Raw genomic sequence first — 16,540 nt, 5'->3', positions numbered from 1 at the left:
TTAATGTCTGCTAAGAATTTCCATGGATAGGGAAGAACATGTGTGGGCTTTGGAAGAGCTCCAGGGGTCAGATTGTGCAAGAGAAGACATATAACAAATAATTGACGTCAGCCACTCATCTTGTTCCATTAGCTGATATATTTTAGTCTACAAAAGAAACTCAGCATGTCTGTCACCTAAAGACATTGATCCCCAACTCCCCCCTGTGTGAGTTGTGCCAGAGCTTCCTCCAGCTTACATGCTGGGAACACGTCCTTGCAAATCCCCCCACCACCAGAACAACCTACCCGTCCCGTCAACTCCGGGGCTGAAATCAGCCTCTTCCTGAAATAATAACGTCCACCTCGTGTTGGGATGATGGATTTATTAGAAATTAATTATTCATTTACAGGTCAGCACCAAAAAAATCCCCATATTCCATGATGCTTCATCATCCTCTTGTGAGCCAATTACCCCCAACCGGCTGCTATACAAAACAAATATAAAAAAGAAAGACAATTTCAGCAGACTACCTTTAAAGATTTGGTAGCAGGTTGTAAAAATGTTTCCTGTCACCAGCTTTTCAGGATGTGTTGGTGAATGGCTTGATGAGACCAAGATCCATGGCTTTGACCAGACAGGTGCGGGCGGCATCGAGGGCCTCCTGCCGTTTGGGACTGTCCTCAGCTTTGCCTATCACCGACAGGATTTCCAGCATCTCACTTTCGATCAGCTTTTTGGCCAGCTCGCTGTCATCCGAGTTCAGCATGTTGTAGACAATCACGATTCCGCGATGCTGTATTTGTGGATTGTGGTGGAGACACAACCTCTGCAAGATCTCAAGCCACTGCAATGTCTGGCGGGAGAGGGTTGACCACTTAGTTTTTGTTCAAGCATGGTGGAAAATCTACAAAGTTCAATGCTAAGGCTATCAGCACAATCCCAACCTGGCATCATGGGACCTAGAGCCTCTGAGCTATATATCTTTTAACGTATCTATCATATTCGGACACCTCTAACGCTGCATCTACATACCACTGTGGTTAATTTGGTGCACAGCTTCTTCTGGACAGCTGTGAGCATAGCCAGAGCTGTCTGAAGGCCTTCATCATCCTCACCACAAAGCAGCACCAGCAGCTTCAACCTATCATTTCCATCTTGCAGAAAGCGTTCTTGGACCTAAAACACACAGTTTTAAAACCCACACTGACACTCGATGGGCATTTATTCAACCCTAACCCTAACCCTTTTTGAAACGGTTGTTCATTCGCACCTCTTTACATGTGACGAGGTTGCACATGCACTCGGTGGCAGCCTGTCGTAGCTGGTCGTGTTGCTCGAACATGTAGCTTTCAATATCTGGTAGAGCACTCTCTTTCACAATCTTCACTCTAAAACCCAGACAAAAACCTACAGTTAGTCCTGCCCGCTGCAGAGAAGACCTCTGCATGAAGCGTTCGAGGCCTCGCGAGTGGCTTGGAGATGTGTTTAATCGTACCGCAGCTTTTCGCTGAAACCGGCCAAGTTTGTCAGGCCCCTCAGAGCTTCGTAATTCTGCTTTCCATCTCTGTCTGTGTGAAGAAGACTAACCAACGGCCGAATCACCTCATACACCTGGCAATCAAGAAATACAACAGAATTTTATGTCGTCAGCAGAAGTGCGACCAAAACACAGATAAATTAGGTCACGGCACAAAAACATCATATAGGTCTGTCAATACAGTTAAAGCAGGGGAATAAGATGGCTCACCCTCTCACCAGGAAAGGCAATCTCTGGATTTGAAATAGAGGCAATCTTTGCCAGGGCGTGGCTGGCCTTCACCTTCCCCGCTTCTGTCCCCTCCAGAGCGAGCGGTATCAAAGCCTGTGGGCAGAGTTAGTTGACTTTAGTTTCAGGAATCTTTTCTAATGTTAAGACATAAGATCATCTTTGACTATTTACCTTTCCACCACCTTCTGCTACAATGGTGCCGCGATCTCTTGGGTTCTCAGACAGGGCCAAGAAAACCCTGAAATAGAAAAATGAGATTCCAAAACCGCTGACACAGAAATAATTGTCATTCATAAACAATGATATGTCTCAGCAGGCTTTGTATTACTATGAACCATTTGCTTTTATACCTTGCTAACATTTCTTTGGTCTGCTCTGTTAGTATGGAGTTGTCAGCCTTGACCATAACGGCAAGAGCTGATGTGACTCCGGCTTTCAGCAGCCTTTTCACTCTCTGCTCGATGAAGTCTTTCTTGTCCTGGGAAAACAGAGAGTTTGTTAACAAGTTGTGCACATGCCTGATGACCTTTTTTCTTTTTGTCTCCCCTGTTCTTTCTTTCAGTGACGTCAGCAGAACTGGGAACTATACGTGTTGAATAACCAAGCATTATAACACAAAAACCCCAAACTGTGCGATATTCAAACCATGTCTGTGGCCAGATTATTGAGCTGCAGATGGTGAATACAGACACAAATCAGCTGTTCACACTCTACACATTTCAGTCTGACAGAAAACAACCGACCTGAATGTTCAAATGACGCCTTTGTCACATCAAACCCCTTCATTGTTAAACCAACAGAGATATTTTCCCCGCATAAAGGGCAACTTTGGGAAGCAGCTGTCTTTCTCCCAGCATATCGGGGTTGTGCTGCTGGGACTGAGCTGTAGATCCAGCAGGTGCCTGCTGCGCGTTCTCTGCACTAAAGGTTAAACTGGGCAGGTTAGGTGTTAACAGAGCTGCTGACAAGGAAAGCTCTCCATTCATTTTCACCGTTCTGGTGTCGGGTATGGGTCGAATCCCCTCCAACACGCTTGTGTGGGTTACCAATGAACACGCCGGGTTGCAAACCCAAATTTAATTTCACCTCTGCGAGAGCTGCTGCGGAGGACCCCGCAAACTTGGTGTTGAGTGTAAACGGAGCGAATGGTAAATGATGATGCAGCAAAGGCTGGAGCCGACGTTGACAGCCGCAAAGAGGAACAGTGTCAGTCCCAAGAACCCCCCCCACCCCCGCATTTATGCTGTCTCACTATTGTTCACTTCATATATTGGCTCGGGTTACGTTGGAATCACGATAGACGCTAAAATCCTGCATCGTTGCAAGTTTTCGCACCTGCCGCGACACCTGACGCAGCGACCTCCGGGAAGGCAGACGTCCAAACACTCGGACCCCATCCGTTTTTGAGACTGATTTAAAATAAAAACACACGAGACAAACATTACCAGACGTCTTCTTCTGATGTGGAACTGTGGCTTTTCTTCAGGCTCAGTGGCTTCCCTCGCAGGAAATAATAGATTTCCTCTGGAAGTCGAGGCTCCCTCTCAACATCGGGTTGCTTGACAAAACAAAAATGACACTTGGTTTCTTCCAAAGGCTGCGAACGACTGAGATGTCCCTCCTGCACTGAGCAGCCCTGCCTCTTCACATGCACAATTATTCCATTCAGTGGGCCACAACCTGCACGCACGACGAAATGACGCCATCTTCAGAGCAAAAGGGGGGGGTGCAGCAATTTATTATCGAAATACAGTACAATCAATGCTTTGCTGGGTTCCAGTACAGCCAGATTCTGCAATTCTTCAAATGGTTCAGGGTCCCTTTTACAAAATAAGTTAAAAAATAAATATTTTCATCTTTTTATATTAAAATTTTAACATGGGCTTGAGTGAGTGAGCTCTGGCAGGTTCTGGGTTCAAGACCCAGTGCAGACAAAAAATGACAGGTGTTCTGGTCGTAGGGGATGGTGCCAGAGCACTTCCAATGTAACAAATGCTTAAATATTTAAAAATACAATGAACTGGCAACCTATGCAGAGTCCATCCTGCGATCCTCAAAAGGTACAAAAGCAATAAGACTTTAATGCCATTATCGGAATGTTTAGTATTTCCATCTAGCTTATGCTCTATTGTGTCTCTTACTGTGTCATATAGCGTTACAATCAATCTATAAAGCAATTGAAACATGTTAGGTTCAAACGACTTATTAATGGATAAATTATGCGGACTTCCAGTAATAAACTAAAGGAAATGTCAAATTATCATGTCAAGCTCCACTTGAAGGTGCAGGGAGGATAAACTCATCTTCATGGACACCTTCAGGCCTGGAAGAACACAAAGATATCTCAGAATTAGCATATTTATGTCTATGTTGTCACACAATTAAGGACTATTGATTCACTAACTCATAATCGGTTCCATTGCTGCCATTGCCAACTTGTTTTCTTAGTACCACTAAAAACAATTAAATAGATCAGCATTAAATTAAAATTAAAATAATACAGCATCCAAATAAATTGTGAATAGGAACAATACATCATGATTACTTGGAATCCCGTTGGTTTCGTTTCGTTTTCTCCCACTTCTCCGGTTGTTGTTTTTACATTTTTTCTTTAAACGCCGGTAAATGAAGAAACATATCAGAAGGACGACGACGACGACGACGATGACGACGATGACGACGATTCCACCTGGAAAAAATATTCACATAAGAGTTCATAAACTAATGTTTGGATCCGCGATAAATGCAATAGGATTTATTGCAGTACAAACCAAATACCAATTATAATGAAAAGCCATGTTCAATTGGTTTGGTGACGCACAGGATAAAAAACTAAATGATAAAGTATTGGACAAAATATGAAACATTATAAAGAGACAATGTGCAGAACTCACCTACTCCAATGAGCCCATATACTGCATCAGTGTTATCAGGGGGAGTTTGAGTACCTAGAGGTGACAGCAATATTTCTGATCAATTTTCAGGTTAAAACAAATACAGTCCTGGTGTCTCTGCTCCGGCAGATAAATACTCACCATTGGTGACACCTAAAGTGTAATCTGAATGATGAAAAACAAGATATTCATTAATAGATGCTCTGCTGTTTAAGTAAAAGATGAAAGGAAAATGACAAACCGACACCAAAAACTTTTTCTACAACTGAGCAAATAGGGAATAAAATATTCACGTAAGATTTAAAAAAAAAAAAAGTCCAGTGTTTTTGCAGGGTGAACAAAACGCAGCTGATGAAAAGCAACTTTCTGGTGGACCCTTGAGATCCAGGACGAAACTAAAGAGTTCAACAACAGCTCAAATGATAAATGCTTTAATATGTGATGTAAATGTTGCCCCAGCACCAGAACAAATATGACTGAGCTGCAACTGTACTTAAATGAAATGCACACCGATGTGTGCAAAAACAGCCCTTATGCATTAAAAACAATTAGACACAAGGAGACAACGTGTTGAATTTGCAGAACTTACTTCCTCCAGCTCCAATATCTGTTCCATTATTGTTATAAAGCGGTGATGGCAAAGTAGTAACTAGAGGAGATAGCAACGTTTCTCATCAATGGTCTAGTTAAAACAAATAAACAGTCCTTGTCTCTCTGTGCAGATAAAAACTCACCATCACTCCAGTTACAGGGATCCAGGTCTGAATTAGAACAGAACAAGATATTCATTATTAGATGTTGGGTTGTTTAAGTGAAAGATTTAAAAAAAATTGGGAGAGAGCAAAATCGATTTTGGAGAAATGTCCTCGCCGTGAGAGACTTGACCAAATAATCTCAAATTACCCAGTTTCTTTCAGAATCTACACAAACTCCTGTCAACACAAGTTTGAAATTCAGCTGCAAGTGTGCTCGAAAAAGCTAAATAAAAACCATGAAATACTTGTGCACTCGGAGGTCAGCAAGTACGGATTCACTCCCTCAAACTCACAGCTATTTTCAGTGGTGTTAACATAGGCACGAGAGTCTTGCTGGCAGATTTGATTTAATTCTGGAGGTCCTCTGCAATGTTCAATGGTTTGGGTGTCTTTGAGCAGGTTGACATCTCCACAAAATACAGACTTGGTCTTATTGGCGCATCCGAGGTCATGGCAGTAAAAAATCTTGCTTTTATCTAAAAGATCGTACAACAACACACTGTCTGATCAAATGACATTAACACAAGTGACATTAAATGCTGTCATTTATCAGAAACAGATGAATATTGGTCAATTTCAAACACCTACCGCTCTTGTTTGGCACCAGTTTTTCATCCCTCTCGGACCCTGAAAACGACATCTCTGCTTCCCACTGTTATTTTATAAAGTGGAGGTAATTCAGGTTTCCTATCAAAGACATTAAATTGTTTCCAATTAGTCACGAAACCCATTCGCAAATAGAATCATTGTAATTGTCATTTATTCTTCATAACTACAAAATGACCGCCATCTTTAATTAAGGCTTGCATTACTGTTATATAAAGCACATATAAAGTAACAGGGAAAAAAGGATACAATAATAAATAGATAGCAAAATATAAATAGACAAAAAGCGAGGGAGTAACAATAACAATGTAGATAAATATTGTTACAGCTAATAAACTTTGCATTACACACCACAAAAAACTGTGAATAATGAAATACACAAACCAAGACTCTGTCCCTGACTGTGCTTGTATATATCGGTATGTGCCAGGAGAACAATGTAGCGAGTGTGTGTGAGTGGGTTTGTTAGTCTGCCACAACCTCAAGCGACCCGGACAGTCAGAACACCCCATGACCTCTGTGGGTGGGGTATATGTCATATACGTCTTCTTATATGAGCTGGTGGTTGTAGCAGTGCTCAGCTGTGGTCCTTGTGACACCGACATCAAAACTTCCACTTTGTAGATGGAAACTTCTCCATCCCTTATTCCCCCCCCCCTTATGTAATCACTTTCCACACCAAACTATAAAACTATTCAAACTATATATGTGGCCTAAAATAATACTAACATATATTCCATTTATTGCTATTGTGCCTATTTATACTGTTTTTGAATTCAAGACGTGTTCTGCCCATGAGGAAGATGACCACAAATCAATCTTTATTTATATAGCGTCTTTTACAATCAAGATTGTTTCTAGGCGCTTTCCAGAATCCCAGGGTCTAACCCCAGACAAGCAACAGTGGCAAGGAAAACCCCCCTTTAACAGGAAGAAACCTTGAGCAGGACCAGGTTCATGTAAGGACACCCTTCTGCTGATGGGGGGGCTGGGTAGAGAGAGATGTTGGGAATTCCCCACTTCCTCCTACATCCATCCATCCATCAAAGCGCCAAATTGTGCACCAAAATACCCAAGAACCGACTTACCTCTATCAACCGCGATAATAGCAACTACTGTGATTTACATGGCAAATACATGTGCAGCTTCAGGCATTATTAGCCAAAGATCCAGTTGCAAAATCTCAAAATGGTTGTTTGCGATCTGCGTCATAAAACTATAAGTTACGCGTTATTAATCACGGTCCTTCATTTTGGAAGCAACTCCTCATTTAATTCCTCGTGTTTCCTTAAGTGCATACATACTGTAACAGTTCTCTGTGTGGGGGTCGAAGATTAAAATGTATACAGTGATCCCTCGCTATATCGCGTTTTTTTTGCGAGTCGTTCATTGCGGTTCTCAAATATAATCGAAGGTGGCAACAGGTTTTGATTTTTGATTTCATTCTATAGTTCAGTATTGCATTGTAAAATAATTTTTTAAAAAATAAAGCTGACTACTTCACGGATTTCACTTTTCGCGTGTTATTTTTGGAACGCAACTCCCGCGATAAACGAGGGATCACTGTAAATAAGTAACAGCTTATTTAATGACTGACCTCCGAAGACGAGAGAAAGCTCTGGAATGAATGGAATTACCGGTCCCTGTGGGTTGTTAGTTACGGGTTGGTTACGGGTTTAGGCTTTAGGCTTTGTTATTGTTTTTTAAAAACAACTTTGCATTAGTTTAGCTTAGGGACGCGCGTAGTCCGGTTGAGCATGTGCGTGTTCGCCGCTGCAGCCCCGCGAAAATCCGTGACTAACTAACTAAACAAAGTTTTCACGCCGTTTCCCAGATTCCTTCGGGCTGACCGAACTGATAGAAATTTGATCAGCTATGGGGAGAAAGTTTTGATTATTTTAATATGAGTAGTCCATAATGTTAATAGCAGAGCACCTACCGTGGATAATGCGCAGAAAGAAGTCAAGACAACGCCGGTTCCTCTCTTTACAAATAAGGCGGCGTAAACAATGGACAACAATCGGCGAGGCTCAAAAAGGCTATTCCGTCCACGCGTTTCTAAAGGCATGCATTTTCATCAGAACAGTATCAGAAGTACATTGTTTGAAGACTTATTTCCGAAGACGTCTCATAGTATCATGGTGGCATTCGAGAGGAAGTGGAAAATTAGGAAAGGAGAATGGTGCATGTAGCCATCTGTGTGCTTTTCTCATTTTACGTTCTGCCTTTGAACTCATCATTTCCTTTTTTAAAATAAGAAACTGATAACGCGGCAACATGTTGAGGATCACAAACATTCACGGCACAGTTTAATGTCTGCTAAGAATTTCCATGGATAGGGAAGAACATGTGTGGGCTTTGGAAGAGCTCCAGGGGTCAGATTGTGCAAGAGAAGACATATAACAAATAATTGACGTCAGCCACTCATCTTGTTCCATTAGCTGATATATTTTAGTCTACAAAAGAAACTCAGCATGTCTGTCACCTAAAGACATTGATCCCCAACTCCCCCCTGTGTGAGTTGTGCCAGAGCTTCCTCCAGCTTACATGCTGGGAACACGTCCTTGCAAATCCCCCCACCACCAGAACAACCTACCCGTCCCGTCAACTCCGGGGCTGAAATCAGCCTCTTCCTGAAATAATAACGTCCACCTCGTGTTGGGATGATGGATTTATTAGAAATTAATTATTCATTTACAGGTCAGCACCAAAAAAATCCCCATATTCCATGATGCTTCATCATCCTCTTGTGAGCCAATTACCCCCAACCGGCTGCTATACAAAACAAATATAAAAAAGAAAGACAATTTCAGCAGACTACCTTTAAAGATTTGGTAGCAGGTTGTAAAAATGTTTCCTGTCACCAGCTTTTCAGGATGTGTTGGTGAATGGCTTGATGAGACCAAGATCCATGGCTTTGACCAGACAGGTGCGGGCGGCATCGAGGGCCTCCTGCCGTTTGGGACTGTCCTCAGCTTTGCCTATCACCGACAGGATTTCCAGCATCTCACTTTCGATCAGCTTTTTGGCCAGCTCGCTGTCATCCGAGTTCAGCATGTTGTAGACAATCACGATTCCGCGATGCTGTATTTGTGGATTGTGGTGGAGACACAACCTCTGCAAGATCTCAAGCCACTGCAATGTCTGGCGGGAGAGGGTTGACCACTTAGTTTTTGTTCAAGCATGGTGGAAAATCTACAAAGTTCAATGCTAAGGTTATCAGCACAATCCCAACCTGGCATCATGGGACCTAGAGCCTCTGAGCTATATATCTTTTAACGTATCTATCATATTTGGACACCTCTAACGCTGCATCTACATACCACTGTGGTTAATTTGGTGCACAGCTTCTTCTGGACAGCTGTGAGCATAGCCAGAGCTCCTGCTGCGGCGGTCTGAAGGCCTTCATCATCCTCACCACAAAGCAGCACCAGCAGCTTCAACCTATCATTTCCATCTTGCAGAAAGCGTTCTTGGACCTAAAACACACAGTTTTAAAACCCACACTGACACTCGATGGGCACATTTATTCAACCCTAACCCTAACCCTTTTTGAAACGGTTGTTCATTCGCACCTCTTTACATGTGACGAGGTTGCACATGCACTCGGTGGCAGCCTGTCGTAGCTGGTCGTGTTGCTCGAACATGTAGCTTTCAATATCTGGTAGAGCACTCTCTTTCACAATCTTCACTCTAAAACCCAGACAAAAACCTACAGTTAGTCCTGCCCGCTGCAGAGAAGACCTCTGCATGAAGCGTTCGAGGCCTCGCGAGTGGCTTGGAGATGTGTTTAATCGTACCGCAGCTTTTCGCTGAAACCGGCCAAGTTTGTCAGGCCCCTCAGAGCTTCGTAATTCTGCTTTCCATCTCTGTCTGTGTGAAGAAGACTAACCAACGGCCGAATCACCTCATACACCTGGCAATCAAGAAATACAACAGAATTTTATGTCGTCAGCAGAAGTGCGACCAAAACACAGATAAATTAGGTCACGGCACAAAAACATCATATAGGTCTGTCAATACAGTTAAAGCAGGGGAATAAGATGGCTCACCCTCTCACCAGGAAAGGCAATCTCTGGATTTGAAATAGAGGCAATCTTTGCCAGGGCGTGGCTGGCCTTCACCTTCCCCGCTTCTGTCCCCTCCAGAGCGAGCGGTATCAAAGCCTGTGGGCAGAGTTAGTTGACTTTAGTTTCAGGAATCTTTTCTAATGTTAAGACATAAGATCATCTTTGACTATTTACCTTTCCACCACCTTCTGCTACAATGGTGCCGCGATCTCTTGGGTTCTCAGACAGGGCCAAGAAAACCCTGAAATAGAAAAATGAGATTCCAAAACCGCTGACACAGAAATAATTGTCATTCATAAACAATGATATGTCTCAGCAGGCTTTGTATTACTATGAACCATTTGCTTTTATACCTTGCTAACATTTCTTTGGTCTGCTCTGTTAGTATGGAGTTGTCAGCCTTGACCATAACGGCAAGAGCTGATGTGACTCCGGCTTTCAGCAGCCTTTTCACTCTCTGCTCGATGAAGTCTTTCTTGTCCTGGGAAAACAGAGAGTTTGTTAACAAGTTGTGCACATGCCTGATGACCTTTTTTTCTTTTTTTCTCCCCTGTTCTTTCTTTCAGTGACGTGAGCAGAACTGGGAACTGAATGCCTGAATGTGTCATGTAGTTTTGTTATGTGGCAGGATGGGCCCCGACTAACCCATCCTGTGTCATGATAGCACGGCAGCCAAACAAGTACCAGACAAGCCAAAATCCACAATACAAAAAGAAATGGCTGAAACAAATCAAAAACAAACCTCCCACACATATACTGTAAATATGGCCCTATGGTCTCACAAACATGTGTATTTATAATTCAATTCAGACCACAGCAACATTGAAAAGAAGCAACCATAAAAAACGAAATCTGCCTTCTAGCCTCCCAGTGAACCTTTCACAAGTGTGACACTGCAGCCAAAGTTTGTCTTCACGATTACTTATATTTTATGCACAACTCTATCTATAGATATGGTGTGTAGGCCTGTGTAATGTGTGTATGTTTACATCTGCCACTTGGTGCACTGATTAGTAAGACCAGGACACCATACCCCCACCCCCTGGAAGCAAGACACCCCAGGTGTCAGCCATCCAGACCAGAGGTCCCACTGGTCCAAGGGCCCACACTCCCCCCAACCCAGGGCCCACCATCCATCAGAGTGACCAAGGCTTCTGCAGACCCCGCCCCCCAGGAGAGCGCTAGGAGGGGTGGCAAAATTAGAGAGCCTATGCATCCACACTCCAAATCACACCCATTCACTCACATGTGTGTCCTCACACTGCACGATCATCACCCTGTCACACACACATACTTATCAGCACACCTACGTATACAAGCCTATACAACTGGACCAAAGCCAATTTGGTCTTCAATGGACAGTTTGTGTGGGCACTCCAGAGCACGGACCCCCCCACCTCACCAAGAGTCATGGGCACACCACTCAAGATGATATTTTGGAGGAGGGGTAATACCATCTTGAGTGGCATTTCCCCTCCTCCAAAACCCCTCGGTGTCTAATGTGAATTTAAAATCAGTGGACAGAAAAATGTGTTATTGAACAGGAAGGAGGGCACCGTTTAAGCCCCCCCTCCCCCACCTCCAATCCACCCACATCATACTTGCTCTAAATTCCTTTGTTTATCTACGTGTGCTGGCTGGGGGGAGTGCAGATTCCTGAATGTCTTTTTTTTAGTTTACTTCTCCTGTACATCTCCTCACACATCTGGACAGACCGGACAAGCAGGCCTGCTCAGCCTGAGTCGAGGCAACCTAAATTCCCACCAGCACCCACAGCCAGCAATAATGCCAACCATGCCATGAGGGAGTGGTGCACTAGGCAGGTTGAGTTGAAGAACCGTCCCGCACCCGTGAGAGGATCCAGCTATGACTCACAGGCACACACAAACTGTCCCATACAAGCTCCACCCTTATGAGAGAGGATGTTTTTTCTTAGTCTGTCTGCGAAAAGTTTCAGTCTTGTGTGTTTTACCTTTGGATGTTGCTCAGGCACGTGCTGTTTCGAGAACTTTGCAAGTTGAACCAACTCGGGTATGATCTCCTTCTTGTCGTAACTGTTGGTGCAGTTAATCAGAGTGCAAGCTACTGCATATAGGATTGTTTTGTCCTTAGACTAAAGACACAGAGAAAAAAAAAACAGTGAATGTCAAAGCGTATCCGCTCGCTTCTTGTTTCTTCGGCGCTGACATTTTCAGACCTTGGCCAGTTCAAACATGGCTTTCAAAGCAAGTTCATCCTCCACAAAGTCATCCTTCACATCAGCATCGTTAGTCAGATAAGCAAGACCCTCAATAGCCCATTTTCTTGTCTTGGTATCAATCTGAGGATTACAAAGCCATCTAGGACAAAAAAGAGAAACATTTATTGTGAAGTTATGTTATGTACTGTTAAAAGAAGACTTAAAACTGACTCTAAAGTGATATTACATACAGGTCTTTGTGTTGATTTGCAAATACTTACTTCCTGCACTGCTTGGCCAGTTTTTCTGTGGAGCCTTCAGCAAATTGCCTTAAACTGTAATCATCACCGCCGGCTGACCCCAATTTACAGAGTCCCTAAACAGGACATGAATAAGACCAGTTCCACACTTTTTACAAATTGCGTGTTAATCTTGTGAAATATTAGTTATTAATAGGAACTGACTGCATCGTTCATAGAGCAAAGGTTCCTCAAAACGGGAAGTGAACTGTTTGGGTTAATGGCATTTCTGTCCCCTCCTATGCAAACTCACCACCAGTGCACGGATTTTGATCCTTTCGTTCTTGGTCTTCTTGTAAATGTCCTTGAGCAGCGATACGCCGTTGGTGATGAAGAAGCTGGCACGGCTCATCTTTGAGGAGGAGTGGATCAGTGCCTCGACTGCAACCATCTGGTCCACGTCACGTTCGGAGCCGCACAGCGCCACCATCATCTCCATGATGCCTTGGTGCCCCACAAGAGCATTGCCAACGTCAAAAGGACCCTGCAGCAACCCTGAGATGGTGTTGACTGCATGGATGGTCTTGTCCATGTCTTTGGGGTCAATTTTGGATCTGAAAGAAATTAAAAAGGATTTGGTAGTGTTGAGAGATGGATGTTGGTCAGTATTTGTACAACCTGGTGCTCGACTGATTGCTAACATCTGCTGTACAAACATACTTTATGTATTCTTCACAAATGTCTTTGAAATTGGCTCTCTCGGGGTCACAGGTGAGGTCGTCATAGAGCTTGTTTAAGAGCACACTGGCAATCAGCTGCGTATTCTCAGTCAGCGGCAACTGGTCTGGAAGTTCAGGGACCTGGCCACACACCTTGAGGATCTTCTTCAGACCTGGAGACCAAACCAATATTCTCACACCTCAGAGTTTATAGCAAAAGCAGGATCAGTCTACATGAAGGCAATGACTGCAGCTTTCTGGCTCACCATGATCAATAGTAAAGAGGGTGCGGGAATTGTCTTTTTCTTTTCTGATTTTGCGAGGAACATTCTTGCTCAGCAGATTCAGAGCTTGATCTCTGCCATGGCCAGACACCTTCTTACTCGCAACCATCTCCAGCAGAGAGAGAAGAATCGTTTTAAGGTCTTTAGATGCATCTGTAATGGAACAAAATACATAATAGTGTCCATAAAAAAACACCAATGTGTGCATAGCTGCAACTTTTTGTTTTCCTAACATGAATAGAAAGGGTAGGAGATGTCAAAAAGAAGTCATTAATAAATGCTAAATGCAGTATTTTTCTGTCTCACCCAAAACCAAAGCTTCTTCTTTCCCATATTCCCTTTTGTCTCCACCTGTGAGGGAGTCATTGATGCACTGGAAGAGGTTGCAGGCCGCCAGCGCAATCTCCTCATCATCAATAGCCATGACGCTGCACAGCTTATCAACGCCCACCATGTGAAGAATAGCCATGGCCTGTTGATTGGTGCATAAGGCCAAATACAAAAAAAATGCAAATGTGGATGAGAGCTATGGAGGGACAGAGACGGCAGACTAGCTCAGTGTTCTGAAGTTTAACTTTGCTAACCCGGGCTTTGTGTCCTGTGCACATTCCTGACAACGTCCGAACTGCAGCAAGGATCATCTCCGGTTTGCCTGTCGCGATCAGGTTCAGCAGCAGAGGCACCCCGTTATTCTGGAAGATTCTCTCTGCTCCTGCATCCTCTCTGGCCAACACAATGAGGTTGTTGGCAGCCTAAACAGCGAGTGTTTAAGAGTGTCAACGCTGGTATTCTATCAATGGAAAGGCAATAGGATGTGCACTTACCTTTTCTTTATTTTCTTTTCCCATTTCCTCATCGAGGAGAATGTCGAACATGTTCTGTACCCTCGAGTCTGTGGAAAATGTTGTCTTGAGCTGTTGAGAGTTTACAGGTAATCTTAATTACTCTTTCATACGCACATAATCACACGTGATTCCTTGTTCAACTAAGGCAAATGTTGCATGTATGGTGATGGTGATTCTGACCTTGGCCTGGATTTCTGCGCCTAGTCTACGGAGGGTCTCCAGAAAGGTCCTGTTCTTTGGTTCAAGGGTGGCGCATCGCTGCACATCTTTGAAAGCCATGTCCAGTTTGCCCAGCTTCTCCAGAGCTTGGCAACGCCGGTACAAAGCTTTAATATCTGCGGCGTCAACGTCAATTGCTGTAAAAGACATTTTAAAAAAACAATTTTAAGGCAACTTTGTTGCGGTTCCATTTTTTTTAATAAAACTTTTTGGTGGCCAGAATGGTTAAAGTCTGGTATTGATTTTATCCCTTACCTTTAGATGCATCTGATGCTGCATTATTGTACTTTTCCTTTAAGAAAAACAGAAAACCTTGAACTTGAACTACATTTGATTTGCAATTAATCAAATGCAATGCAAATGGCTTACCTTTTTTAAGTAGCATGCAGACCTGTTCCTGTATATAACAGCCAGCATTTTTTTGTCAGGGCACACCTTAATGGCACTAGAATAACACTCAATGGCCTTGTCAATGTCTCCAGCCTGGAAGTGTTTGTTTCCCTCATCTTTTAACTGGACAGGGTCTCCCATCTGGAGGGAAGACAGATTAGTAATTCCCGTATAAAAAATCTTGAATTTTAGGGTCTCTTATGTCATCACTACTGATTTTGATTAATACGGGAGAAGCGACTTCCTGATGTATTTAAATGTAATTAATTCACAACTTTCATGGGAATAACAAAAAACATTCGGTACTATATTTCAATCTATTGACAAAAATGAACGTTAAAATACAATCCAGACAATTTTCATTTCAATTTTGTCAGCCTAATATGTTATTATACTATTATTTTCAAATATTACAAATCTTTTTATTCTTACTGTTGTGGCTGACTGGTAGGTCTGAGTCTTCTGAAGCAAAAGGCCATGCACATGCTATCTCTAGCTTTAAATGGCCTCCCCTCAGACCTTATTTGGTCATGTTCTTACACTCACAGCCATGCACAACATTTTCCCCTGCTTCTCTGAAAGGTCGTCTCTCACACTCACTGTTTTTATCCCAATATATATCAGTACAACCCAAATTTAAATCAATAAAAAGACTTTGGGAGGGTGTACTGTACCTTAGGGCTCGTGTCGGTTTGTCTGTGTAGATGATCCTCCACCTCTGGGTTAATACAAAATCCTGTCTCCTCTGTAAATTCCCCCCAACAACTCCCCAATGGATATTTATAATGGAGTTAACTGGGGTGGGGGGGTTGGATGGGGGTGTCACGTTGGACTAGCCATTGCAATTAAGGGTTCATGCAATAAGCTAATTCCTCAAAGAATGACCTTTAGCAAGAGGCCATGACAACTCACAATTACTTGTGTTGTAAAGAAATGTCTGCATTCAAGTGTCCTGATATTCTATTTATGGCTAAAAGATTAACTTTTTTCATTCAATAAATAGTGTGAACGGTACCCCCTCATGATGGTCTGGTCCTGATAAAGTCTATTTAGGGCACAGACAGCTGAGAACTTACTGGCAACTGCCTGATGTCAAATTGACAGAGGGAGGGAGGTAAAAGAGCCTGATACTTGGGTGGGTGTTGGGGTGAAAGGGCGACAGCTGTAGGAACCAGAGAGACCTGGGAGCTTCTAGAAGAAAAATAAAGCAAAGCAGCAGTCTGCTGTGCATATCAGCGACAAAGGATGAGAATCATTTATACAAACCTGTCTAGTGTTTGCATGGATCATAAACCAAGTAAAAACATAATGCCCAATTTTAATCACTTTACAGGCTGAGAAGGTTTAGGTTAGGAAATGTTAAAGCACTACAATAATAAGCAACAATACTTTATACACATTTAAAATGCACTGACTTACTTGAAAACAGCATCGACAGTAAAAGAGAAACAGTGCCAATGAAATCCGTCACTACGTAACTCTAATAATGTGCTTACAGAAATGTTTTAATGCTCACTAAAATATGTTCCTTGAGCACAACAGGGACAGAACTCTGGTTTGTTGATGTGTGGCTGTTTTTTCCTGTTTTGT

At 43.0% G+C, this 16,540-nt stretch overlaps 2 protein-coding genes and 1 long non-coding RNA gene across 5 annotated transcripts; all 3 read right to left on the bottom strand.

Annotated features, from left to right (window-relative positions):
• Positions 1 to 346: 346 nt before the first annotated feature.
• On the bottom strand, positions 347 to 1,066 carry LOC115247679 (protein unc-45 homolog B-like). Of its 2 annotated transcripts, XM_029830256.1 has the most exons (3): positions 1,015 to 1,066; positions 556 to 835; positions 347 to 466 (listed from the first exon to the last, which is right to left on the bottom strand). In XM_029830256.1, exons 1-2 carry the CDS (start codon positions 1,060 to 1,062, stop codon positions 563 to 565), a joined length of 321 nt encoding a protein of 106 aa, XP_029686116.1. In that variant the 5' UTR covers positions 1,063 to 1,066; the 3' UTR covers positions 347 to 466; positions 556 to 562. The 2 variants fall into 2 exon arrangements, with proteins under 2 accessions (XP_029686116.1, XP_029686115.1); XM_029830255.1 differs by having other exon boundaries at positions 347 to 835.
• A 4,612-nt stretch (positions 1,067 to 5,678) lies between these two features.
• On the bottom strand, positions 5,679 to 8,154 carry LOC115247680 (uncharacterized). Its single transcript, XR_003886779.1, has 3 exons — positions 7,945 to 8,154; positions 5,988 to 6,086; positions 5,679 to 5,875 (listed from the first exon to the last, which is right to left on the bottom strand). It is a non-coding gene; the product is annotated as an uncharacterized lncRNA (long non-coding RNA).
• Positions 8,155 to 8,660: 506 nt separating this feature from the next.
• On the bottom strand, positions 8,661 to 15,737 carry unc45b (unc-45 myosin chaperone B). 2 transcript variants are annotated; one of them, XM_029830248.1, is made up of 21 exons: positions 15,625 to 15,737; positions 14,930 to 15,091; positions 14,816 to 14,852; positions 14,522 to 14,697; positions 14,321 to 14,410; positions 14,081 to 14,248; positions 13,803 to 13,968; positions 13,479 to 13,649; positions 13,214 to 13,385; positions 12,807 to 13,107; positions 12,536 to 12,630; positions 12,273 to 12,414; positions 12,048 to 12,188; positions 10,429 to 10,556; positions 10,250 to 10,316; positions 10,058 to 10,171; positions 9,806 to 9,921; positions 9,581 to 9,698; positions 9,329 to 9,484; positions 8,870 to 9,149; positions 8,661 to 8,780 (listed from the first exon to the last, which is right to left on the bottom strand). In XM_029830248.1, exons 2-20 carry the CDS (start codon positions 15,089 to 15,091, stop codon positions 8,877 to 8,879), a joined length of 2,793 nt encoding a protein of 930 aa, XP_029686108.1. In that variant the 5' UTR covers positions 15,625 to 15,737; the 3' UTR covers positions 8,661 to 8,780; positions 8,870 to 8,876. The 2 variants fall into 2 exon arrangements, with proteins under 2 accessions (XP_029686108.1, XP_003975185.1); XM_003975136.3 differs by having other exon boundaries at positions 8,661 to 9,149.
• Positions 15,738 to 16,540: the final 803 nt, after the last annotated feature.

Source organism: Takifugu rubripes, chromosome 21, assembly GCF_901000725.2.
Source record: "Takifugu rubripes chromosome 21, fTakRub1.2, whole genome shotgun sequence".
Lineage (NCBI taxonomy): Eukaryota > Metazoa > Chordata > Actinopteri > Tetraodontiformes > Tetraodontidae > Takifugu > Takifugu rubripes.
Note: the sequence above shows the minus strand (reverse complement) of the source record. Positions and strands in the feature narration are given on the sequence as shown.

Coding starts and splice junctions, on each gene's coding strand:
- LOC115247679 (XM_029830255.1), bottom strand. CDS start 1,062: ATGCTCACAGCTGTCCAGAAGAAGCTGTGCACCAAATTAACCACAGTG. Junction 836..1,014: donor GCACCAAATTAACCACAGTG/GTATGTAGATGC, acceptor CTCTCCCGCCAG/ACATTGCAGTGGCTTGAGAT.
- unc45b (XM_003975136.3), bottom strand. CDS start 15,091: ATGGGAGACCCTGTCCAGTTAAAAGATGAGGGAAACAAACACTTCCAG. Junction 13,386..13,478: donor CCTCTTTACTATTGATCATG/GTGAGCCAGAAA, acceptor TTTGGTCTCCAG/GTCTGAAGAAGATCCTCAAG. Junction 10,557..12,047: donor TGCCTGAGCAACATCCAAAG/GTAAAACACACA, acceptor CTGTTTTCCCAG/GACAAGAAAGACTTCATCGA.